Source organism: Myxocyprinus asiaticus, chromosome 44 (assembly GCF_019703515.2).
Source record: "Myxocyprinus asiaticus isolate MX2 ecotype Aquarium Trade chromosome 44, UBuf_Myxa_2, whole genome shotgun sequence".
Classification (NCBI taxonomy): Eukaryota; Metazoa; Chordata; class Actinopteri; order Cypriniformes; family Catostomidae; genus Myxocyprinus; species Myxocyprinus asiaticus.
Window position 1 is genome coordinate 36,134,877 of NC_059387.1, and position 27,500 is coordinate 36,162,376.

Sequence of the window (27,500 nt, forward strand, 5' to 3'; positions counted from 1 at the left end):
TTTTTACATTGTGTACTAACATTCACATCTGCAGCTGCTTTCACTGTATGAATGACATGAGTGAAGATCTGTGCGTGTTTGTGGTTTTCAGTAATATTGATTACCCTTGAGGTGCAGTTCTGAATGAGCACAGCGCAGTCTGCTGGTACTGGAACTGCAGAGATCTCAACGATGTGGTGGAAGTCAAGCATAGTGATTTGATCAAACCTCTAACACTAAATATCAAACGTTCAGTGTGCTCCAGACATGAATGATCCCTCAAATCATGTGTGTTGTTGAGGAGAGGAGTGTTGTTACTTTACTAACAGATCACACTCATCATTTTCACCTGGTGCAGGACGATAAAACAGGTAAAAACAAATCCTTCAGACATACATTCAGGGCTCCCACGGTCAATTCAAAATTGTGATTTCCAGGCCTGGAAAAGTCATCCAATTTAATAACATTGCAAAAATCACATAAACTTCTTTATAGTGTATGTATATTTTTATGAGCTAGAGATTGCTCTTATGTAAAGTTGAAGATGCTCGCTAGCCACAGTGATGTTCGATTTCGAATCTAAATGATGCATGCGCAAATCAGTCTGAATCAAAATTATTTTAAAATACATAATGCTGGGGGCCTGGGTAGCTCAGTGGTAAAATACGCTGGCTACCACCCCTGGAGTTCGCTAGTTCGCTAGTTCAAATCCCAGGGCGTGCTGAGTGACTCCAGCCAGGTCTCCTAAGCAACCAAATTGGCCCGGTTGCTAGGGAGGGTAGAGTCACATGGGGTAACCTCCTCGTGGTCACTATAATGTGGTTCTCGCTCTCGGTGGGGTGTGTGGTGAGTTGAGCGTGGTTGCCACGGTGGATGGCGTGAAGCCTCCACATGCGCTATGTCTCCGTGGCAACGCGCTCAACAAGCCACGTGATAAGATGCGCGGGTTGACGGTCTCAGACGCGGAGGCAACTGAGATTCGTCCTCCGCCACCCGGATTGAGGTGAATCACTATGCGACCACAAGGACTTAGAGCGCATTGGGAATTGGGAATTCCAAACTGGGAGAAAAAGGGGAAAAATCCCCCCCAAAAAATAAATAAATACATAATGCAATTATTGCAAATGCCTGGAAGGTTCATAGAAAAGTCATGGCAAATTATTGGTAAAAAATGTTTGGAACCGGACGGATTTGAGTCATATCCAAAGACCACCCATAATAGTGTACAGTATCAACACCCTAACAACATGCCAAAATCAGTTGGAACATCTTATAGGAATATTCCGGGTTCAATAGTTATGGTGCATTCAGGTCATGTCAGAATTAATGCAATTCCTACGGTGGCCTAGGAGTACAAAACAAAACAATAAATCAGAAAATGTGAAATTTGTAAAAACAGTGTTTGTATGTCAAGTCAATTATTAATATGTGGACACCACCGATGTTGTAGCGCAGTTTGTGGACATTTTAGACGGTCCCTTACACGCCGTAGGTGAATATCTGTACCTTAAACTAACTTTATCCTGCTCGCTGTTTTCACTCTGTCTCCCGTTACTTTTTTACTGGGTGATAAACCTTGTGTTTTCAGACCTGCTGTTGTTATTTGTTGTTTTGTTTTGCAATTCACGGCACTTCTTCAGAACTTGTATTTACGAGTTGTAAACTCGGAATTCTATGGATGCTCCAACATGACTGTCGCCACATCATGTGAAAACTGGCAGCGGTCGTGTACATATATTTCTGTTTAATATAGACACTGTTACCTGGAGCGCTTTCTTTGTTCTTAAACATTTTGCGATGAATTAATGTAGTGACAAAGCCACACATGGATCCGTTTTGGCATTACGAGTGTTGCAAAAGAAACGGATAAATTCCGATGTCCGCCGGCCAGAAAGTTCATAATTATGACACGACATAAACACAGAATTAAGCTGAATTGACAGCATTTGTGACCTTTTCTTTATAAAAGCACAAATGTGTGTTCCAGTGAGACACTTACAATGGAAGTCAATGGGGTCAATAATCTGTAAACATTAAAATACTCACTGTTTCAAAAGTATAGACACAAGACATAAACAATATGTGTGTTAACATGATTTTACTGTCATAAAAACACTTACTAACCACATCTGTGTGAAAGTTAGAGACAATTTTCTACAAAAATCCTGAAACTACTGTAAAAGCAATGATTTAAACAACTTTAAAACTCAAATAATGCACATACATAGTTTTAACAGAATTTCACCTCCTGAGAGCCGAGCGTGACTGCTGTGTGCATTTTCCATTTCCCTTTTTGATTTGTAACTAGTTGCACTTAATAAACATGCACAAAACATTTCTAATGCAAATAGTTTTCCTAATAATTGATGTCCACATATGGGCGGAACTAAGTTGAGACATTTTAAGTAATACCAAACTATAGAAAGTCAGATTTTTTTCATCAGATAGTTTATTATGTGTCCAGGAGTGTTGATTATTCATGTTTTACAGACATTACAGCTGATTTTCTATAAAGCTGAATAATTAATTCTGATTCAAAGTAATGTCCAGCATCATCCAATCACTGTCAATCATGTTAAAATAAAATGATACATTATAAATTCTGAATCTATGTACTGATTATCATTGTCACATGTCTGTCAAACATGTTGAGTGATCCAAACATCATCTGCAGCCTGAAACTGAACTTTTGATCAGATTTTAGGAGTGAATGCACTTAACTGCATAGAGAGCTATAGGATGCTCCCTTGCTCCCTATTTAGTGAATGACTTGACCTCCAGTGTGCTGTCTGTCTGCACTGGTCTCAGAACAGTTTGAAATGCACCTTATTTTCATCCTAACTCCATATAAAGCCTCTGAAAGACACATTTATCAGCTTTTGCATGAATACATTTATTCTCAATGTGATAATGTACAGTAAATATATATGAATGCATTTATTAATATTAATGAATAGAACTGTATTGTAGTGATAACAAAATAAAATATAACAATTTATATTAGAATGAAGTGAAATGACCCACAGATGTGTTATAGTTGAAAATTATTCAAAATAACTAACATTTTCAACTTTTGAAGGAATATGGTTCAATTTTCCACGTATGTGGACGTCACATTTATCAGGGCGCTGACACGCAAAAAATGAACTGATTTTTTAAAGCAGCATATCAAACGAAACTAGAGATGCTACTCTTTACAACCAAACAGGTTTCAATCAAAAAACTTAAAGAGGTTTCTTACCAGAGGCACTTTTGTTGGCGCTGCACCCGTAGAAGCGCTTCACAGAAATTGACGTCATGCTGTTGTGTCACGTGACGCGGTGCACCAGACGTTTTACCCTTAAATGACCGTGTAGAGTTTTGTGAACAGTATTCAGCCGGTTTAAATTCATTTAAATTATGTGTTGCATACAGCCAAAATACAACGTCCACACATGTGTACACGGGGTCACACTCACATTTCTGCCTTCCAAAAATTGACCCCATTGACTTCCATTGTAAGTGTCTCACTGGAACACACATTTAAAGAAAAGGAGGAACGAGTCGGAATTAATTTTTGTGGTAATTAATATTATGACACAAATGCTGTCGATTGAGCTCATCTTGTATTGAACACTGAAATATTCCTTTGACAACTGCATAACAATGTCCTGGCAACCACCAGCATCACTCCAGCATATTGGTGACTAGTTCTGCAGATTCAAACGCCACACAAGAAAATGTGCACATCTAATTGCATATGATACATTGTAAAATATCTCTAATTCACAGTGGCATGTTTTGAGGCAACTATTTATTTTGTTCAGCAGGAATTTTTAATTAATACAATATTTAATTGCATGACTTACAGTTTGTTAGTTTCATTTTAACACATTCATTTCAAAGCACTGACAGACACTGACTGACCTGCGTCCTGCTTTGCTCTGCTGTAGGATCTTGTGTTAACATTACTGTTATTTACTGAAATGTTTTCATCAAATGTTTTTGTTTATATATTTTTAGGACTAACACCATCTTCACGCTTTCGGGAAAAATCTCACGTTCACGGCGTGTGAAAATAAAGGACGCTTCTGATAAACTGACCACGGAAACAGCAGCATAAACGAATGAATCGCAGCCAACTTCATCTGGACACGACTGGAGTAACACACACACACACACACACACACACACACACACACACACACACGCCGCACTGGATCACTGTTACTGCATGACAAGAAAACAATTCTGCTTTTTCTGTGAGGAGAGAAAATATATCAAAATTTTAGGAAATACCATAAGTGTATAGTTCAGCCTATGAGCTCGCCATAAAGGGACATAAAAATTGTGAAAATATAAACGTTACAAATATTTACCTTTTATTTATTAGAATTTGCTCACTTTCAATAAAGCAAAAACATTGACTGAATGTGCGTGCAATATTTAACCATGCAAAGATGTGCCATCCATGTTTCATCTCGGATTTACTAATGTTGAAAATGACACACTAATGACAATATGAGAATATGAATATGCCACGCTTTTTCTCCATAAGCCATGTATGTTGTTTTTACTTGAATTCTACACCTGTTTGATGTTTCTCAACTGTGTTACTAGTGAACGTTTAGAGGAATTAAAGTGCTGTGATTGGCTGAGAGCTCTTGTAATGAGAATGAACATTTGTACTGGTGGCTGGTACCCTGAAATCTCATCGTTTCGACCAATCCCAGAATTCCCCTTGCCCAGAGCGTCACATATGAGCCTTAAACTGTACAGAAGATCCCAGATGTGTCTGTTTGTTTTTGTTTTTGAGTTCCAGTTCAGTTTGTCATCTGCTGAATGTGTTGCCCACTCAAGCTCAAATAAAATGTCAATTCCATTTCTGATCATTTTGCTGTTTCCCTTCATCAGTATACAGTAAGATATAATATATTCAGAGAATGTGTTCTTTAAAGCATTTTTCATACATAAAAACAATCAACACATTTAATATTTGCGTCATACATGGTTATGTAGGCTTCACATTTTTTGCTTTGACCAAACCATGTTTCATCGACGTTACATATGATTTTATATCTAGACATTTGCACAGAAATGGAAAGAGTTCCTTTGAATTCTTGTTAGTACTACTTAAAAAATTCATGTCTGCGTAACAACATCACAATACGATTTAGCCCACCACCTAAAGTAACTTATCTGGTAATGATCTTACACTAACAAAAATACCGTGGTATTGTGGCAATACCATTTTGGTTCATTATATTCCAACGGTACATGAATATAGTAATGATATATCAAAATACCATGCTATTATTGAGACCATCAATTTACCATGATAGGCTACCATCACAGTACTTTAAATTGGCCAAACAACCTTTTTTTTAATTATTCGCTTTATTTTCTTACATTTTTAACCACCAGTTTGTTTTACATTGAAACTGAATAAGCTATTCATCAGATTTTAAGAATATTGATTCATTTGTTTAATTTTATTTGGATTTATTTAGTAGTAGTTCTTAACTCTGAGCATGTAAATTACACGCAGACTAGCCAGTTACATGAATATATAAATGTATAAAATTAAAACCCAATTATTATAATTTCTGTGGTACTCTATGCACGGTCACTTCTGCGTTTTGCCTCGGGGCACACTTACTTCAAGCGTAGCACCAGAAACTATTTCTTTATACGCTGATAAATGCTGTCGAGATGACTTGGGGGGAAATTACTTTTCACATGCATTATTTACACAAGTTTCTTTTCATAAGAACCCTGTTGTATTTGTACTGATTTTCTTCTTTTTCTTCTTTTTTTTTCTGCCCTGTAAGTGTCTTGGCGTCAGAGACCATAAGTCATGGAGACATCAAACTTGGCAGGATGATCCCAAATCCCCCTCACTACTCAGGCGCACAAACACACACCCATCTGACCCTAGGTGGCGCTATAATAAACACTTTTATGATTAGGCTCATATATCTGGGGCCATAAGGGCTAGAATCGACTTTCATTTTCCTCTGATTCCTTGAGTCAAGCCCTACAAAATGTATATCTCCGATTTAATTTCCATCTTTTTTTTTTTTCAATTTGGAATGCCCAATTCCCAATGTGCTTTTAAGTCCTCGTGGTGGCGTAGTGACTCGCCTCAATCCGGGTGGTGGAGGAAGAATCTCAGTTGCCTCCGCGTCTGAGACCGTCAATCCACGCATCTTATCACGTGGCTTGTTGAGTGCGTTACCACGGAGACATAGCGCGTGTGGAGGCTTCACGCTATTCTCCGCAGCATCCACGCACAACTCATCACGCGCCCCACCGAGAGCGAGAACCACATTATAGTGACCACGAGGAGGTTACCCCATGTGACTCTACCCTCCCTAGCAACCGGGCCAATTTGGTTGCTTAGGAGACCTGGCTGGAGTCACTCAGCACGCCCTGGGATTCGAAACGCCCTGGGATTAGCAAACTAGCGAACTCCAGGGGTGGTAGCCAGCGTATTTTACCACTGAGCTCGCCAGGCCCCCATTTAATTTCCATCTTAATTTTTTTTTATAAAAAATAACAAAAAATTCTGAATTTCTGCAAAAAACTACTTTTTCTAACTCCTCCTAGACTGTTAGTCCAATCGGCACAAAATTTGTATAAAATTTGGTTCCTATGAAATCATCTACAGACCCCCCTGACAAAAAGTTATCAAAGAATTTCGATACGTCAAATCGTTCCGAAGATATTAACGATGCATTTCCTTTGGTTGAACGTGATTTGAGTAGTTGATCAATATCTACTCAAGGCAAAGTCCAAACGTAACCAAACTCGGTACACATAATCAACAGGACATTTAGAAGATGTCAGCAAAGTTTCGTACAATTCCACCCATAGGGGGCGCTACAACTAAAACACTGTTATAACTTTGCAGCCATTTGACCGACAAAGTTCAGATTATATATGCATCTTCTTTGGTTCAAATGCTAACATATTCGTAAAAAATCGATTCGACAAATTAACAGAAATGGCCAGCGACGGCCATTTGATATAATCAAATTTCAGCACCTTATAACTCGTATTGGGAATGGCCAAGGGTTATGGAAATTACTATACACAAGCAGGGTGTCAACTTGAAGCTGCATATCAACTTTTGTGACAATCAGCCACATGGTGGTGCTATAATTAGCCAATTCATGTTTTTGCTCATAACTCAGAAACCGTATAGGCTACAATTAAAAATGTGGAGCTTCTCCGAATCCACCAGTGCCCCCAAATCATATGATAACTTGCATTTCCATATTTTCTACAATTTCGATTTATTTGGAAAAACCTAGGCCGTTTCCTCAGTTTCCATGAAATCATCTACAGACCCTCCTGACAAAAAGTTATCAAAAGAATTTTGATTGATTTAGTCATTCAGAAGATTTAAGCTAATACATTTTTGGGTGTGGCCTGTAATCACTAATTGGCCTGTATCTTGTGAGCGAAAAATTCAAACATAAAAAACTTAAAACACATGGACAAGAGAACATTCTTAGGCCACATGCATCAATTTGGGATGCTAGGGGGCATTATAACTTAAAGTCATATTTGTGCTACTGTGATTAAGACAGTTAGAGTTAGAGTTAGGGTTCCACAGGATCTTTCCTGTCAAATCAGATTATATTTGTCATTTTTCCATATGTGCTTGGCCCCCGATAATTACTGCTTGAAGCTATATTTTAGATTTATTTTGCTGGATAAAGTACAGCCCTGTGTGATATTATAAGTTAAAATAATATGATAATTGATGATACTGCAGCTTCACAGCAAATGATGGAGTGAACGATAATATATTTCTTAACGCAGTGACTCTTTAACCATACAGTTTGTCTAATAGTGGTCAATATTAGTTTATTGTATTGTATTTATGCAGTATAATATAATTTTCAATTTCAGTAAAATTTGCAAAATAAAAATCGTGTCCCGTTTCTGAGAGATTTGTCATGTGCATGTGCGGGGATATGCCGAACTGAAGAGAGCACTAATGACGGACAAATGCTTATGAGAAGTGAACATTTTATTCTCTGTTTTTTTCTTTTATGTGCAAAAAAAGGACAGTTAACAATGATGTAGTAATTTGACACAGTAAATATATATTTTAAATTGTGTGTTAACACTTTACAATAAGGTTCCATTTGTTAATATGCATTAATGTATTATGAGGTATCATGATCAAACAATTAACAACATATATTTTTTTCAGTATTTATTCATTTTTGTCAATATTAGTTACAAAAATAGAATTGTTCTTTGTTAGTCCACAGTGCATTATGGTGTTAACATACACAACGTTTGATTTTTAAAATCTATTAGTATGTTGAAATTAACATTAATTAAGATTAATAAATGCTGTATAAGTATTGTTCATTGTTAAATCATGTAACCTAATGTTGTTAACTAATGTTAACAAATATCTTTATTGTAAAGTGTTACCAATTGTGTTATTGTATCATTACTTTATATTTATGAATATTGTGGTGTGATATTACAGATTAGTGCTTTACTCATGTAATCTCATGCTTTGACTGGGGGAAAATAATAATTTACCAAAAACAAATGTGTATTATGTGTGGTGTTCTCCGTGATGTTTCGCAGCTCTGCAGATATCGCTTAAACCTCAACTGAGCAACTGTCCCACATCGTCTTCAGGTGATTGTTTGTGATCTGACATGAATCTCACTTGTAAATCACTGTACAATCGCTGGATGTAAATACTTTGCACACAGAGGAAGCCTTACACAACGGTATAGCAGTGCTCGGCCATTCTGCAAGCTCAAAACGTATGGATTTAAACTTTTGGAGCTCATTACTGAGATAATATGTATACTTTTACTAAATAAAATCACATTTGTTGTGATAAATCCCTTTATTTTAGAAAGAATAGTAGTTTGCTACAACATCTTGACACTTTCGCGTTTAGCTGGATACGAGACCGGAAGATTGTCAGGCCCCTCAGATTTCACCGGAAATACGTAGGCTACGTTCCATGCATAGACTCCATTACCCTCGTTTCGCGCTCCAGAGATTTGCGTAGCCGTGCCTGCGCATCTCCCTCTGTGTGAGTGCGCTGTTTGCGTAGCTGTGCCCGTGTCTACGTACGCGCTTCGGTCACTGCAGTTCCGTGCTGGCGCAGCGCGTCCTTCCGCCAGTGCTCGTCCTCGGCCTCGCACACAACAACAAAGTATAAAATTCTGCACTGGCGCTGGTGACATTTAACACACACTCTCACAGTGGATCAAAACAGCACAATAAAGGTAAGAAACGGATTTTGGCTGCGGATTGAAGCAGCTGCTGGAATATTGCGTAATGTTTTTGCGCGGGATGGCGGCGCGCGCCCGCGGGAGTGTTCATCATGGCCCGCGCAGCTCGCGCCACTGAATCCGCCCTCAGCGCGCCCGGTTACCGAACACATTCCGCTGCTCTCGGTGCTCTCCGTTCCTCGGGGCTCGTTTAGAGGAGAATCGTCGTGTTGCTTGATTAAATGTCGATTAAAGGCACCGAAGATGATGTGTGTGCTAATGCTAAGATTAGCTTCAACAGAACCGAACTAGAGCAGAAATGACAAAATAACCGATTAAATATAATTATATTGACCAAACAGGATATTTAAAGAGTAAAGCAACAGTTTAACGTGCTAAAACACACCTCGCCGGTTTAGAAGAGTGTAAATGAAGTTGTTTTGTCGTTTGTGGCCCGTATCGAAACATCACGTGTCATTTAAAGTGTTAATAATCTTCATTAAACCAAATTAAACAGTGTTTTAGTACATGTTCTGTGTTTTAGAGAGATTTCAGATGGTTAAAATTGATTATTTATTGACATGATTTTATCAGACATTCCATGATCATTATTTATCAATTTACACAATTATTATATTCATAAAACTCAAAAATGTTAATAGACCTAAATTATAAGCATTCATATGCCTGATGTTGGTACACAAACACCTCTAAATGTTCTAAAAGATCAAATGCTTTTGCATACTTGGCTACACTAGTTAAGTTTGGTTTATCAAAAAAAAAAAAAAAGGGTCTTGGGCATCATGTTTATGTGATTATTTAGTGAGAGAATAATGTTTACACATATTTAACTGTGTTTCAATTTAAAAAAGTTACTCAGAGGTCCTTTGAGGACAAAAAAGTCCACATCAAAAAAATGCCATAATATTATATATTAATATTATTTTCCACTTTCACTGACTTCAGTCCTGATCATAACTACCAAATATTCATTAATTTTCAGGATTTTAACCATTTAAATGCCAGTTTGTTTACATAATGCCACAGTTGTTTTTTTACACACACACACGCACATTTCTCAATACACACATACAAAACACACTCTGACATCCTTACCAACACACACACAATTTTATCTGCATCATTTATTCAGTTGTCCTGCAGTGCTCTATAATACAGCAAACAGAGAATAGGGGAAAAGCATGTATTTGCTCCATAGGCTAAACATGAGAAAAATGGCGCCATCTGGTGGAAAATATTAAAAATGTACATTTTGAAGCCAGGGCTCCAGAATAAAAGCATAATATCATAGAATTCATGATTTTATGCTTTAATGGCACTGGGTCAAATATTGCAGTTTTAATGGGTTTCAATGGGGACATTTTTGTCCTGAAGGTCCTGAGTGTAACTATTTTGTGTACACAGTGTATTATAGGAACTGAGTTGAAATATCAGAATTCCCCCAAAAATACACACCTTTGGCCAAATTTATGCCATTGGCATTAACACAGACAGAATGATCGAAAAAACAAAAATGTCCCGAAGGTCGCACAAGGGTTAAATGAGATTTATTTATTCACAAATTGTCCTGATTTTTTCACAGAATCACATGTAATGAATTCATGGAATTTTATGCATACGATAAATTTATTGTACACATTTATTTTACTCGATTCACTCAAAACCTTTTGTATACTGAACACACAAAGTCCAAACTAATGTCAGGCAAAGGATGCAGTTATTGGCCCATTATATCAAAACAGCAGTGTCATTTAATCAGTCTATATGTTACGGCTATACGATTATGAGAAAAATCATAATTGACGGTTATTCCACTTGATATTGTAATTGCAATCCATTTCGATTAATAGGATTTGCATTACAATACTTATTTGTGGGGCATCTACATCCCATATACTTAATGTAGGATACACTATACAAAACAAGCTGAAAATCGTTCCTGAATTACGTTTTAAACATTGGTAAATCAGTACCTAAACGGTCAACTCCACATTGTTTTTTTATCAGCATGAAAAACAAACCTGTTCTTGAAATTATAAATAAATAATTCACATAAGTGGGTGATTGGTTCCAATTCTCAATCGTTTGAAAACATCACATTGTAAATTGAAAATTCGGACGCAACGGGAGTAGACTGTAATTTACACTTTTCACTAGAGCTGTGCGATATGGCCAAAAGTATTATCACAATATTTTTTTATAGTATGATAACGATATTTATCACGTTATACGTTTCATAGCATGAATGAGGGAGGAAATGCATTCCACATGTTTGCTGGACCTTAAGAATGAATGTAAACATACAGTAACTTGTTTGTTTACAAGTAAACTCCACAGGGTAAGCTACATTTAAGGTATACTCTGTTTAGGATGTAATCCTACATAATGTGTTTGACCTGTTTTCGATGAAATTTCGCCAATTTCATCATCTTCAGCGGACAGTCACAGTCCAGCTCCAAATGCAGCATAAGCTGGATCGCTAACTGCTAATAAACATTACAAGAAAAGATTTAGTGACCGTGCTATGGATCATGAAAAAAACGTATAAACATCGTCTAGGTGTAGAACATAGGCTAAATATTAAAAATGACTCAAGTTTATCATCGATATCGTAAAAAAAAAATTGGATAAATATCAATATTGTTTTATCGCCCAGCCCTACTTTTCATGATTAGAAAGTTGTGGCAAATTGATTATTTATTAAATGTGCATATGTCAATATGGTAATAATTCCGTACTATGGTATTACCATTTAATTCCTACACTGTACCATGGTACTGCCATAGTGCTTTTTGTAATGGTCCAACTCTTTTATTTTATTTTTTTATAATTGTCTCCACAATTTGGAATGCCCAATACCCAATGCGCTCTAAGTCCTCGTGGTGGCGTAGTGACTCGCCTCAATCCGGGTGGCGGAGGACGAATCTCAGTTGCCTCCGCGTCTGAGACCGTCAATCCGCGCATCTTATCACGTGACTTGTTGAGTGCGTTACCGCGGAGACGTAGCGCGAGTGGAGGCTTCATGCTATTCTCCGCAGCATCCACGCACAACTCACCACGCACCCCACCGAGAGCGAGAACCACATTATAGTGACCACGAGGAGGTTACCCCATGTGACTCTACCCTCCCTAGCAACCGGGCCAATTTGGTTGCTTAGGAGACCTGACTGGAGTCACTCAGCACACCCTGGATTCAAACTCACGACTCCAGGTGTGATAGCCAGCGTCAATACTCGCTGAGATACCCAGACCCCCCCAACTCTTGTAAATAAACCTAAACACTGGAAAAATATTTCAACTGAATTAATTCTCATACATTTTCTTGTTCCCTCAGAAATCCGCTCCAGTATGTCAGAAACTGTGAAGTATGTGGACGATGAGCACAAAACCATCTTTCTGAAGCTACTGAACGAGCAGAGATTGGAGGGCGAGCACTGCGACATCGCGGTCGTCGTTGAGGACGTGAAATTCAGGGCGCATCGCTGTGTGTTAGCGGCATGCAGCAACTACTTCAAAAAGCTTTTCAAGAAACATGAGGTGGATAGCTCCTCCGTCATAGAGATTGACTTCATCCGCTCAGACATCTTTGAAGAAGTGCTTAATTACATGTACACCGCCAAGATTTCTGTGAAGAAGAAAGATGTGAATCTAATGATGTCTTCAGGACAGATACTAGGAATCCGGTTTCTGGATAAGCTCTGCTCTCAGAAGCGAGACATGTCCCCCGATGAGAAAAATGACCCCAGGAACGCCAGCAAGTTTCCGTACGACATGGTGAAAATGGGGCTTCCGACGGACGATCCTCCGTTAACTCAAGACAATGACGTTCAGGTGCTCGGGGACCAAGATGATGCTCCTTCTGATGATATTGTGGAGGAAGCTCAAAGCAATCATGACCTGGACAAATCGCCCAACAACGCCCTGAGAGTGCAGGAGGCCATCCTGAAAGAGTTGGCGCAAGAAGAGGTACATAAGGTGAGCTGCTACGACCAGGAGGTGGAAGCCATGGACACGGAACCCAAAGAACTGGCGGCTCACACACAGACGCTGTCGTTCGCGGACAGCATGGGCGACGTGAAGGACGAACAGCCCCCCGGATGGACGACGGCCACCACCGACATGAAGTTTGAGTATCTGCTCTATGGCCACAGAGATCAGCTCGCCTGCCAAGTGTGCGGCAAGACGTTCGTCGACGAAAACCGCCTGAGGAAACACGAGAAACTGCACTCGGCCGACCGACCGTTCGTTTGCGAGATATGCACCAAAGCATTCACCACGCAGGCCCATTTGAAGGAACACCTCAAAATTCACACGGGCTTCAAGCCCTATAGCTGCGACTCCTGCGGGAAGTCGTTCATCCGCGCTCCCGACCTGAAGAAACACGAGCGTGTGCACAGCAACGAGCGGCCGTTCAGCTGTCAGATGTGTGAAAAGGCCTTCAAGCACAAGTCGCACCTGAAGGATCACGAGCGACGCCACAGAGGAGAGAAGCCGTTTGTGTGCGGCTCATGTACGAAGGCCTTCGCCAAAGCATCCGACCTGAAGAGACACGAGAACAACATGCACAGTGAACGCAAACAGTTGACGTCGAGCGGCCTTCAGAGCGAAACCGAACAGCTCCAGGCCGCAGCCATGGCCGCCGAGGCTGAGCAACAGCTGGAGTCTATAGCGTGCTCCTAACATGCTCAACGGTCCATTCATAGACATTTCATTTGGCTAAAATGTTGTAGTTTTCTTCTCATTTTTTGTGGGCCTCATTTGACTCATTTTCGGAACTGTTTGAATCGCAGATCTTGATTGTGATTTTAATTGTAGACTATTTGATTTACACTGATGACTTTTTTGCTTTTTTATATGTAAATGGTGCATTTTTCTCTTACTGTACAGTTCATACCAAATGAATTTGAGTATTTATGGCAGCCAGATGGACGATGAAACACAAACATGTTGCAGTTGGACAGCGCCGGTTTCATGAAATAAACTGGACACGTGGGAGATTTGTAATGCTGACAAAAGAACACATTTGAGTGAACAAGCCTTTGGTCAATCATTCCATCCGTTTCTTGCAAAAGGGTGGGAAAAATTTACACGTTGAGATATTTTTGCTGTAATAAACAACTGGTCAACCATTGAAATGTATGTAATGTTTTCTTGTTAGTGTTCATGAACATGCCGTATCTCTATTCCCGCATAGAATTCCTTATAAAATACTGTAGACATTAACACATATCCCCCAATATTCAGATGAGGTGTCGGCCAATATCGGTCATTTCAAAAGATCATTCTCAAATAATGATATTTAGTCCCTCCTCCAATCCTGAACAGGCATTTTTAGCATTTTACTGTTTACTGAATCATATATTTCTAGAAAACTTGTATTTTTTTTCACTTCACTGCTGATTAAATTTTGATGAATGTTTTGAAGAGTGGGTGAAATGTACTTGCGTGACATGAGATGATGGGTGAAATGTATGGAGTGTTTGCAGGTTGTGTTGAGTTGCTGTAGAAGGCTGTGATGGACGTTCATGTACAGGTGAGTTTTACTCCTGCAGGTGCGCTGCGGCTGACATGAGGCAGGTAACATTTACCCTGAAGCCGAGGAGATCCGTTTCAGGTACAAGTTTTACAACTTGTTATTTTGCATCATACATTGTCTTTGAACAATGTTGCTTTTAGTTAATGTTTAAAAAAAATAAATCCGTTTTAAATGAGTAAATGTTACTACTGCTGTTTGCAGCTCTTATCAGAATACGGTAATTCGTTTATTTCTCTGCATGAATGAGCAGGATATGCAGTAAGTTACAGCTAAAGGTCTGTGAACACTGGATTTTGTGTTATCTGGTATGTAATCCTTAAAAGCAACATTCCGGGTTCAACACAAGTTAATCTCAATGGACAGCATTTGTGTCATAATGTTGATCACCACAAAAATTAATTTCGACTCGTTCCTCCTTTTCTTTAAATGTGTGTTCCAGTGAGACACTTACAATGGAAGTCAATGGGGTCAATTTTTCGAGGGTTTAAAGACAGAAATGTGACTCTTATAATTTTATGAAAACACTTACATTAATACTTATATTAAAACGTATTTGAGCTGTAAAGTTGTTTATACACACACACACATATATATATATATATATATAAATTTAGGGTTTACGGTGTTACATCGTCATGGCAACAAAGTTGTAAAATTGGCTAATACAGAGTTGGGAGTGTTACTTTTGAAATGTATTCCATTACAGATTACAGAATACATGCTGTAACTTGTAACATTCCGTTAGATTACTCAAGGTCAGTAATGTAATCTAAATACTTTGGATTACTTCTTCAGTACTGGTAGATTTTTTTCACTTGTTTTGACTATAAAAACTCTGTCAGTACAGTAAGACAAAATGCACATGTTAAAAATACATTCTCTGAAAAACCTAAATATCTTATGCAGTGTTGTTTCTAAAACAAGATACATCAAATTGATCTTGTTTTAAGGATTTTTAGATATTTTTACAGGAAAACAATTCAAAAATTATTATCAAGAATATGATTTTTGCCCTAATATCAAAGATCTTACTAGAAAAAAAGAAATTATGATCTACTGTGAATTTTCTTGATAAAAAAATACGATTGTGACTGATAACATGTGCATGTAAAATGGATAGAAATAGCATTTTATCTTAGCGTAAAGCTGACAATTTACACAAGGTTTATTTCTATTTCTTCTGCTCCAAACTTACTTCAAACGTACTTCTCTGTCTGCTCGTATGAATGTAACACATCAAGTCAGTGGTGGCTCAGCAGTTAAGGCTCTGGGTTACTAATCAGAAGGTCAGGGGTTCAAGTTGCCACTGTTGGGCCCTTGAGCAAAGCCCTTGACCCTATCTGCTCCAGGGGTGCTGTATCATGGCTGACCCTGCACTCTGACCCCAATTTAGCTGGGATATGTGAAGAAAAAAAAGAATTTCACTGTATATGTGCAAATGTATAATGTGTGAAATATAATTATAATTAATTATTAATTACATCATGAGAAAGTGTTTCACCGCTGTTCAAATACACTTTGGATCACATCATTTATATGTATAAATGTTTTCCATCTGAAAGGACTAAATATTAAATTAAACAAATGACAGTAAAATGCAAAGTAATCTCTTCAGTAATCTAAATACTTTCTGAATGTAACTGTATTCTAATTACCAATGATTTAAACTGTAACTGTAGTGGAATACAGTTACTAATATTCTGTATATTAAATATGTAATCCTGTTACATGTAATCCGTTACTCCCCAACACTGCTCATATCTTTCCACAGATGTGTTTAGTAAGTGATTTTATGACAGTAAAATCATGTTAACACACATATTGTTTATGTCTTGTGTCTATACTTTTGAAACAGTGAGTATTTTAATGTTTACAGATTGACCCCATTGACTTCCATTGTAAGTGACTCACTGGAACACACATTTAAAGAAAAGGAGGGACGAGTCGGAAATTAATTTTTGTGCTAATCAACATTATGACACAAATGCTGTCGACTGAGCTGAACCTGTGTTGAACCCGGAATATTCCTTTAATTTACTGCAGCGATTTACTTTAGTTTCATTAAATCATATTTTGTGTTTCACAGAAATACTGCACCCACAGGATGAAACTGGATAAAGAAAAGCATGACAAAAGGTCAGAAACAGACACATCGTAACAATAAAAAGGAATTTAATTATTATTAATATTATTATTATTATTTATTAATTTAATGGTGTTATATATTACACAATTTGATTCATTTTTTTAATGAAATTGAAATGCTTAAAAATATGCTAAAATAATTGTTTGACTAAATGAGCTAAATACTGTGCAGATATTTAATTTTCACTTAAACATGATGTTCTGGATGTGTCAGAGAGGAGAAATAATCCAAGCATTCTTCTGAAGAGAGAGAAAAAGACTCGAAGCGGAATGGAAAGCACAAATCCTCCTCAAAGGTAAAAATATGACAGAAGTTCATTAATGAAGACTGAATCACGTGTTTAAAATCTAAATTATTCTGTGTTCTGATTAGATGAAACACTCCCTGTCATCAGGAGAAGCTCAGTCTGTAGATATCAGGTGTATGTGGAATATTCACTCTTGTTTAATGAAATTCTGTGTTAGTAGCCTCATATTCATGTGTGTGTGCAGTGGAGTGAAATGTGAATCAGGAGATGGTGACATGGATGTGGTGAGACCTCATGATTTAGTTTTATTTTCATTCTAGATGACATTTGAATGGACTGAAATGGCTTTAATTTTTGTGATCTGGTATGCAGGAAAATAATACTTTAGTTCTTGAAAATGTAAATTGCATGTGCATGCTCATTCTGCAGGATGCTGATGGGTCATTTAATGTCTGTTTATTTCACCTGTGTGATGCATAACATCTGACTTTGAGCCCTTTCATGATTCAGACAGAGGGCTGATCTGTCAGTGCTGCTGTGGTTATTGTCAGTGTTTGATAGGTTTTGTGTTTGTACAGGAGGATAATGGTCATGATTGTGTGTGTGTGAGGTGACAGTAAAGGGGACCGACTGTGAGTCAGCGGGCATCACTCGGGTCAGTCCACCGGTCAAGATTAGAAAGATGAAAAGACTAAAGAGAAACATGACACATGAGATAAACATCAAGAGTCTGTGAAGAAAAGAAAAAGTTCTGAACATGACAAATCAGAGAAGAAGAAAAAATCAAGAGAGACACAGACGAGGACAAGAAGAAAGAAAAGGTGAAGAAAGATGTCAAAAAAGACGAGGAGCCTTATAGAACTGCTTTCCTTCAGGTAGTCTTTAATGATTCAATTGATCATTTTACCATAAAATTAAAGCTTGTGTCTCTGCACACCAAAATATTAGTTTCAATGAATTTTTTTTATATAATTTGCAGAAATTTTATCATGTCAAGGAGTAATTTATAATGTTAATCATTTAAATTTATTGAAATTAGTTTTATTGTAATTATTCAAAATAGTTCATTTTTAATTAAAAAAATTTTTTTTAAGTAATAACATTTTTAATTGCTATGTTTTACAGATCAAGTATGGTAGTTTTATTAAGTTGTTTTGAATTATTTATTATTTTTTCAGTTATTAAACACACACTTTTTTAGTCTTTTAGCAGATGCTTTTGTGCAAAGCGAATTACAAATGAGGAGCATAAGCAATTTAATTATAATTTTTTAATGCTTAATAAAATTATTGATTGATATTTCGATCTCAATTAATTGAGGGACATTGAAGAATTATTTGAGACATGGCCGGAACTGAAAAACCGACCGCTGATGTTGCCGGTCGAACACAAATACATGTGACGCAATGATGCGCAGCGGCGGTGAGGAGAGTGCGCATGCGCATACACGCACATGTCCGTCTGTATGGAATGAAAAGATGTTTGTGTTTTGTTTCACGACTTGTTTATATTTCAGCGGAACATAATAAAGATGTTTCACTCATTCACTCTATTAGACTTCATTATACTCGTGCTCCAGCAGTTAAAACACTGTCAAAGTACAGGTCAGTTCAAGTGCTAAAAATTACTACTCAATATATTAATAACATTATAGTTACACATGTGCTTTTATGCGTTTGAGAGGTGCATATAACATAACATGTTAATGTATTTCCTCCTGACCACATATCTAATAATCTGGGCATTTTTATTCTGTTCAATCTGTTATCTCAAACTGGAGCTGTAGAAACAGCCTTTAATTGTCAGCAATTAAAACTCTTGTGCATTTGATGAATAAAGTTGGGCTTGACTTCCATCTACAGGTGGGAAGAGGGAAAATCATCAGGCAGTCAGAAATGGAGGAATCTTGAACATAAAGGTCCATATTTCCCTCCAGAATATGAGCCGCTGTCTGATAACGTCAAATTTTATTATGATGGTGAGTGCATCATGTGTAGTTTATCTCGTGTGTTTCCTCACTGAGTGGAGTTATTACACCAGCTCGTGTCTTTGTGTTTTCAGGAAAGCCGGTGAAACTGAGTCCAGTCACAGAGGAAATAGCAACGTTCTACGCTAAGATGCTGGATCACGAGTACACCAGGAAAGACGTGTTTCAGAACAACTTCTTCACTGATTGGAAAGAGGTGAGAAGAATTCATCAGCTCTCAGTTCTGCTTCCGCCTGCAGTTCATTAACTGAATTGTCTTCAGGAAATGACTAAAGACGAGAGGAAGCTGATCAAGACGCTCTCAAAGTGTGACTTCAGTGAAATCCACAAATACTTTGTGGAGAAGTCGGAGGAGAGGAAGAACATGAGTAAAGAGGAAAAGCAGGTGAGTTTTTAAGGTTCATTTTGAGGGGGTCTGGGTAGCTCAGCGAGTATTGATGCTGACTATCACCCCTGGAGTTGTGAGTTTGAATCCAGGGTGTGCTGAGTGACTCCAGCCAGGTCTCCTAAGCAACCAAACTGGCCCGGTTGCTAGGGAGGGTAGAGTCACATGGGGTAACCTCCTCGTGGTCATGATTAGTGGTTCTCGCTCTCAATGGGGCGTGTGGTAAGTTGTGTGTGGATCGCGGAGAGTAGCATGAGCCTCCACATGCTGTGAGTCTCCGAGGTGTCATGCACAACGAGTCACGTGATAAGATGCGCGGATTGACGGTCTCAGAAGAGGAGGCAACTGAGACTTGTCCTCCGGCACCCGGATTGAGGCGAGTAACCGTACCACCACGAGGACCTACTAAGTAGTGGGAATTGGGCATTCCAAAACTGGGGAGAAAAGGGGATAAAAAATAAAAATTAAAAAAAGGTTCATTTCAAAGGTTATGTGTGACTTGTCTGCTAGCTCCACATGTGTTTCACTTAGGTCCTGAAGGAGGAGGCCAGTCGTCTGACGGAGGAGTACGGTTACTGTCTGCTGGACGGACACCGCGAGAAAATCGGAAACTTTAAGCTAGAGCCGCCGGGTCTGTTCCGCGGGCGAGGAGAACACCCAAAGATGGGCAAACTGAAGAAACGCATCCAGCCCGAAGACGTCATCATCAACTGCGGCAAGTGAGTTTAACAGGGATCCCAGTAAAAATGATATCTCTATTTTTTTGTCCTGCTGATGGATTTCATTACACAGAGATTAAAAATGTTCAATGCAAAAAGTAAAATACTATAAAAAATCTAGTTTTATACAACATGTTTCACTTAATGAACATACAGAAAAACTACATTTAAACATATTACATTTCACAAAAATTATAATGCATAAGTAATAAACAGCAATATTATATATTTATTTTGACTGAAAATGTTAATTCATGAAAAGTGCCATGCAGAGAACATTTCTGAGTGATGACACAAACGAGTCATTGAATCAGAGTTGTAAATTGATTCATTGAAACTGACAATTTGAACGGATGAACCGAAATGACTTGCTTTGGTGTTTTTGCGACTGCGGTTTAACACCCTGTCTACACCGGCCACACGAACGCTTTAAAACTGTTAATTTGTGTTGTTGGCATTAGTAGCGCCAGCGTGTGCAGTGCAAAATGGAACGAGACACCCGTTTACTGTCGATGCAACGGACACTTCCAGTGTAGCATCATTGATTCTAATGCTTTTGTCATGCCGCCCGTGTCTGGTGTAGACCGGGTGTAAACCTGCATCCGAATATGCATACTTCCCTACTATATAGTATGGCAAAAGCAGCATGCTATGAGCTGATCAGTTAAGGAATATTCCGGGTTCAACACAGGTTCAGCTCAGTCGACATCATTTGAGGCATAATGTTGATTACCACAAAATTAATTTCGACTCGTCCCTCCTTTTCTTTAAATGTGTGTTCCAGTGAGACACTTACAATGGAAGTCAATGGGGTCAATAATCTGTAAACATTAAAATACTCACTGTTTCAAAAGTATAGACACAAGACATAAACAATATGTGTGTTAACATGATTTTACTGTCATAAAATCACTTACTAACCACATCTGTGGAAAGATATAGACAATTATACAACTTCGTTACCATGACGATGTAACACCATAAACCCTAAAATGACTGTAAAAATTACAATTTAAACAACTTTAGAGTTCAAATAATACACAAGTTTGAACAGTAGAATTAAAGCAAATGATTTTATAAAATTATAAGCTTCAAATTTCTGTGTTTAGACCAGGGACTAAAAACGGTTCAAGGAATGAAAACCAAAAAACGAACACAATTTTTTTGCAGAGCGTAACCGAAAACGGGAACAAAGTGATTTTCAATTGTTCTGGAGTGAAAACTTTATTTTTAAATGCTGGTAACTGGTTATAACCGGTTAATTTTGTTCTGATAATTTGTTAATGAAACTAAAGGCCAAAGGTCTTGTTAAAGTACATTTATGCCTGTAAAAATGAAACATGTGCTTTGATCCTGAAGGAAACTGCTGCATCACACATTTCTTAATTGCCCGTTGTGGATGTGTCATTCTGTGAATGAAAACCGTTTTAACAACTATGTATAATTACTGCATATACATGCACGGTTAATCCAGATACAAGGAAAAAGTTATTAGAGGTAAAAAGTACTTTTCTCATTTGTTTCCAAATCTTCACTGAATTATTGTTAGATATGATGCATTAATTCAGATTTGATGCTGTTGGGTTTTGACTCAGAAGCAGATCTTAGCCAATCAATCCACCATTTTGCTTATTTTAGTGAGGCAAGTATCTTATTTTGGGCTTGTTTTTCCAGACCATGTTGCTTGTTTCTCTTGTGAGATCTGACAGCACTGTAATTGGTATTTCACCCACCCCTTAGCGCACAGTACTGTCACTTTAAAAAGAACGTTATTAACCGTTCTTTTATTTTGTTCTAACCGGTAACCTTTTGGAAAGGAGGCTGCGGAACTTCCCTCTAAAAATTGACCCCATTGACTTCCATTGTAAGTGTCTCACTGGAACACACATTTAAAGAAAAGGAGGGACGAGTCGAAATTAATTTTTGTGGTAATTAATATGCATCAAATGCTGTCGATTGAGATTAACTTGTATTGAACCCGGAATATTCCTTTAAAGTTACGATTTTTCACAAATTCATATTACAGAAGCTGACATTGCCATGGTTACCAAGCAGATACAATCTATTCACATAGAATGAACATTATGACTTTGAACAGCAGTTTGAGACCAGTAAAACACGCAAGCTGACATGTGAGATGAAAGTGGCATAGAAGCAACAAGAAATAGGAAAGTTAATGGACAAATAAAAAGCACATCGCTAGATTTATTTTCACCAGCAAAGTCACGGCGAATACATCACGTAACCCGGCTTTACTAACACATGATGTTTCTCTCCGCAGAGACTCAAAGATCCCTGAAGCTCCTGCAGGTCACCGGTGGAAGCGTGTTCAACATGACAACACGGTCACATGGCTGGCGTCCTGGCTGGAGAACATTCAGGGACGACCCAAATACATCACGCTGAACCCCAGCTCCAAACTGAAGGTCAGATCTTCACGTCAGATCCAGATCTCACTGCAGGAGATTCCAGACTGACCGCGTGTGTTTGTGTTCAGGGGGAGAAGGACTGGCAGAAGTATGAAACGGCTCGTCAGTTGAAGAGGAGCGTGGACTCGATCAGGAAGGAGTACCGACGTGACTGGACGTCCAGAGAGATGAAGACCAGACAGAGAGGAGTCGCACTCTACTTCATTGATAAGGTGAACTGCTCTTGTTCCGGCAGATCAACTAAATCTGATAACACGTCTGCCAAATGAATAAATGCTCTTCATAGGTGACAAATTCATGTCTTGTTATTGTGACCCTTGAGTTGATGCTGAAGTGTTTAATATCTGTAGCACTACCATCTCAAATGAAATTGCAAACATAACCGATGAGTTTCCTTCTCTGCCATTGCTTGGACAAATGGGTTGTCCCGTCTGAAACTCCATCAGCACCATTAGTTGAGTCAGAAATTTAAATTGACATGTCGGGCCGCTCAAACAAATGGATCAGGGTGTTTCTTCAACTTCAGGAACTTTTAGCACTATGGACTTCTTGACAATAAAGTCTTATTAAAACATTTAATTTATCTACTACTAAGAGGCAAAATTTTGGCACACTGCGTATCAAACACTGTTAGGTTTATGCTTAATACCAAAAACTACTTAAACTTGTTTTCTCTTTGAATCAAGTTTTTTTTCTTACATCATTGACAAGCAGTTTTGTCTTAAGCATAAATGTTACAATGTTGCGTTAGATTTATTTGAAAACAGGATGAAATATCATGCCTAACACACAAGTAAATTAATCACGTTTTAAGAGATTGCAGTGTGTGTTGGAAATGATGTGGTTTTGGAAAAAGTTGTGGAAATAATTTTCACGAATAAATATCTTTATGTAGAAGATCGCAGCTTTAAACATGTAATATTTTGTAGTTTTATAATGGAGTTGTAGTGAAGACCGAGCCAGCCAACCGTGCAGCTGGGTTCATTAACAGTAACACCATGTAAAACGGTCAGAAATCTAGGGGTAACCATTGACAACCAACTCAATTTTACCGACCACATCTCAAAAGCAGCCCGATCATGTTGATTTGCACTCTTCAACATTAGAAAAATAAGACCCTTCCTCTCCGAACACGCCACACAACTCCTTGTTCAGTCTCTTGTCATATCTAGACAGGACTACTGTAATGCTCTTTTAACCAGACTTCCTGCATACGCAAGTAGGCCTCGGCAAATGATCCAGAATGCAGCAGCACGTCTGGTCTTCAATGAACTCAAGGCGAAATACACTGATGTTTTGTTCTGCCAGTGTGTTTAATGATATTTCTCCTGTTCGTGCACTTCTCTGAAATTCTGAGAACTCGGTTGGCATAAGAGCGTTGATGATTGGTTAAAACTAATCGTTGGTGTGGTTTTGTTTTTTTAATTTACAATGTTGCATGCCAGCTGAGGAGTTGTAAACTAGGTTACTGTCATTAAAATGGATAACTCTGATTCCCGTCTCAGAGATTGTGCAGAAGTATGCTTTTTTATATGATTCGCAGCACAAACTCCACAAAGACAGCGTGGCTGCGACAAATGTGCAGATAGAGATTGGACTCGGATCAAATAACCGGTCACCAACAGTGGAAGGGGCTCCGTGACATCACACTCTAAGTCATTTTAAAACGATGTGGCTTGTAGTATAAACACCGGCTTTGTTCGCTTAGGGTGCTTTAGTTCGTCCAGGAGAGAAAAATTTGGCTACTTCCATAGTATAAATCAGGCTTTAAAATGAAGCGCTTCTGTTGTATGCTTACTAATTTTGTAAGTCCCTTTGGATATACACTATATTGCCAAAAGTATTCGCTCACCCATCCAAATAATTGAATTCAGGTGTTCTAATCACTTCCATGGCCACAGGTATATAAAATGAAGCACCTAGGCATGCAGACTGCTTCTACAAACATTTGTGAAAGAATGGGCCGCTCTCAGGAGCTCAGTGAATTCCAGCGTGGTACTGTGATAGGATGCCACCTGTGCAACAAGTCCAGTCGTGAAATTTCCTCACTACTAAATATTCCACAGTCAACTGTCAGTGGTATTATAACAAAGTGGAAGCAATTGGGAATGACAGCAACTCAGCCATGAAGTGGTAGGCCACGTAAAATGACAGAGCGGGGTCAGCGGATGCTGAGGCGCATAGTGCGCAGAGGTCACCAACTTTCTGCAGAGTCAATCGCTACAGACCTCCAAAGTTCATGTGGCCTTCAGATTAGCTCAAGAACAGTGCGTAGAGAGCTTCATGGAATGGGTTTCCATGGCCGAGCAGCTGCATCCAAGCCATACATCACCAAGTGCAATGCAAAGCATCGGATGCAGTGGTGTAAAGCACGCCGCCACTGGACTCTAGAGCAGTGGAGACGCGTTCTCTGGAGTGACGAATCACGCTTCTCCATCTGGCAATCTGATGGACGAGTCTGGGTTTGGCGGTTGCCAGGAGAACGGTACTTGTCTGACTGCATTGTGCCAGCTGTGAAGTTTGGTGGAGGGGGGATTATGGTGTGGGGTTGTTTTTCAGGAGCTGGGCTTGGCCTCTTAGTTCCAGTGAAAGGAACTCTGAATGCTTCAGCGTACCAAGAGATTTTGGACAATTCCATGCTCCCAACTTTGTGGGAACAGTTTGGGGATGGCCCCTTCCTGTTCCAACATGACTGCGCACCAGTGCACAAAGCAAGGTCCATAAAGACATGGATGAGCGAGTTTGGTGTGGAAGAACTTGACTGGCCTGCACAGAGTCCTGACCTCAACCCGATAGAGCACCTTTGGGATGAATTAGAGCGAAGACTGCGAGCCAGGCCTTCTCGTCCAACATCAGTGTCTGACCTCACAAATGCGCTTCTGGAAGAATGGTCAAAAATTCCCATAAACACACTCCTAAACCTTGTGGAAAGCCTTCCCATAAGAGTTGAAGCTGTTATAGCTGCAAAGGGTGGGCCGACGTCATATTAAACCCTATGGATTAAGAATGGGATGTCACTTAAGTTCATATGCGTCTAAAGGCAGATGAGCGAATACTTTTGGCAATATAGTGTAAGTGTCTGCTGAATGAAAAAAATTGATTTTTATAGTTTAACCTCCTGAGACCCGAGCGTGACTTCTGTGTGCATTTTCCATTTCCCTTTTTGATTTGTAACTAGTTGCACTTAATAAACAAGCAAAAAAACAAACAAACATTTTTTAGAGCAGATAGTTTTCCTAATAATTGATGTACACATATGTGGTCAGCGGGACTAAGTTGTGAAATTTTAAATAATATCAAACTATAGAAAGTCTTATTTTTTTCATCAAATAGTTTATTATGTGTCCAGGAGTGTTGATTATTCATGTTTTACAGACATTACAGCTGATTTTCTATAAAGCTGAATAATTAATTCTGATTCAAAGTAATGTCCAGCATCATCCAATCACTGTCAACCATGTTAAAATAAAATGATACATTATAAATTCTGAATCTATGTACTGATTATCATTGTCACATGTCTGTCAAACATGTTGAGTGATCCAAACATCATCTGCAGCCTGAAACTGAACTTTTGATCAGATTTTAGGAGTGAATGCACTTCACTGCATAGAGAGCTATAGGATGCTCCCTTGCTCCCTATTTAGTGAATGACTTAACCTCCAGTGTGCTGTCTGTCTGCACTGGTCTCAGAACAGTTTGAAATGCACCTTATTTTCATCCTAACTCCATATAAAGCCTCTGAAAGACACATTTATCAGCTTTTACATGAATACATTTATTCTCAATGTGATAATGTACAGTAAATATATATGAATGCATTTATTAATATTAATGAATAGAACCGTATTGTAGTGATAACTAAATAAAATATATTAAAATGAAGCCAAATGACCCACAGATGTGTTAATGTTGAAAAATATTCAAAATAACTAACATTTTCAACTTTTGAGGGAATAAGGTCCAATTCCAAGTCGCGAGTTCGAATCCAGGGCGTGCTGAGTGACTCCAGCCAGGTCTCCTAAGCAACCAAATTGGCCCGGTTGCTAGGGAGGGTAGAGTCACATGGGGTAACCTCCTTGTGGTCGTGATTAGTGGTTCTCGCTCTCAATGGGGCGTGTGGTAAGTTGTGCGTGGATCGTGGAGAGTAGCATGTGCCTCCACATGCTGTGAGTCTCCGTGGTGTCATGCACAACGAGTCACGTGATAAGATGCACGGATTGACGGTCTCAGAAGCGGAGGCAACTGAGACTTGTCCACCACCACCCGGATTGAGGTGAATAACAGCGCCACCACGAGGACCTACTAAGTAGTGGGAATTGAGCATTCCAAATTGGGGAGAAAAGGGAAAAAACATTTTTTAAAAAAAATCTATACATAAGACTTATTTTATTTTTGGGATTTTCTCCCCAATTTGGAATGCCCAATTCCCAATGCGCTCTTAAGTCCTCGTGGTGGTGTAGTGACTCGCCTCAATCCGGGTGGCAGAGGACGAATCCCAGTTGCCTCCACGTCTGAGACCGTCAATCCGCACATCTTATCACGTGACTTGTTGAGCGCGTTACTGTGGAGACGTAGCGTGTGTGGAGGCTTCACGCTATTCTCCGCGGCATCCACGCACAACTCACCACACGCCCCACCGAGAGCGAGAACCACATTATAGCGTGGTGGTTATAGTATAAGTATTTTTAACATAAAAAAATGACTCCGCTTTTAAAGTGTGTGTGTGTGTGTGTGTGTGTTTAGCTGGCTCTGCGAACAGGTAACGAGAAGGATGATGAGTCCGCCGATACGGTGGGCTGCTGTTCT

General features: G+C 38.8%; 3 protein-coding genes across 9 annotated transcripts in view; all 3 read left to right on the plus strand.

Annotated features, from left to right (window-relative positions):
• The window catches only part of LOC127434616 (band 4.1-like protein 3), an 85,357-nt gene extending 80,517 nt beyond the window's left edge, over positions 1–4,840 (plus strand). For both annotated transcript variants that reach the window (XM_051687467.1, XM_051687468.1), the window contains one exon: positions 3,982–4,840. The gene's annotated coding sequence lies outside the window, so the exon portion shown is untranslated. The remainder of the gene's footprint in view (positions 1–3,981) is intronic.
• Positions 4,841–9,006: 4,166 nt separating this feature from the next.
• On the plus strand, positions 9,007–14,513 carry LOC127434625 (zinc finger and BTB domain-containing protein 14-like). Its single transcript, XM_051687498.1, has 2 exons — positions 9,007–9,236; positions 12,577–14,513. Exon 2 carries the CDS (start codon positions 12,591–12,593, stop codon positions 13,920–13,922), a length of 1,332 nt encoding a protein of 443 aa, XP_051543458.1. The 5' UTR covers positions 9,007–9,236; positions 12,577–12,590; the 3' UTR covers positions 13,923–14,513.
• Positions 14,514–14,721: 208 nt separating this feature from the next.
• The window catches only part of LOC127434621 (DNA topoisomerase I, mitochondrial-like), a 26,572-nt gene continuing 13,793 nt past the window's right edge, over positions 14,722–27,500 (plus strand). The window contains exons 1-12 of one of the 6 annotated variants that reach the window (XM_051687492.1): positions 15,061–15,083; positions 16,865–16,914; positions 17,138–17,219; positions 17,416–17,455; positions 17,750–18,046; positions 19,034–19,149; positions 19,233–19,354; positions 19,421–19,543; positions 20,075–20,262; positions 22,544–22,688; positions 22,760–22,903; positions 27,438–27,500. The exon at positions 27,438–27,500 is cut by the window's right edge and continues 120 nt beyond it. In XM_051687492.1, coding sequence (XP_051543452.1) covers positions 18,003–18,046; positions 19,034–19,149; positions 19,233–19,354; positions 19,421–19,543; positions 20,075–20,262; positions 22,544–22,688; positions 22,760–22,903; positions 27,438–27,500 — 945 coding nt within the window. In that variant the 5' untranslated portion in view covers positions 15,061–15,083; positions 16,865–16,914; positions 17,138–17,219; positions 17,416–17,455; positions 17,750–18,002. Of the gene's footprint in view, positions 14,857–15,055; positions 15,084–16,864; positions 16,915–17,137; positions 18,047–18,582; positions 18,776–19,033; positions 19,150–19,232; positions 19,355–19,420; positions 19,544–20,074; positions 20,263–22,543; positions 22,689–22,759; positions 22,904–27,437 lie in introns of those variants that run through there. The other 5 variants (XM_051687490.1, XM_051687491.1, XM_051687489.1 and 2 more) reach the window with 5 other exon arrangements.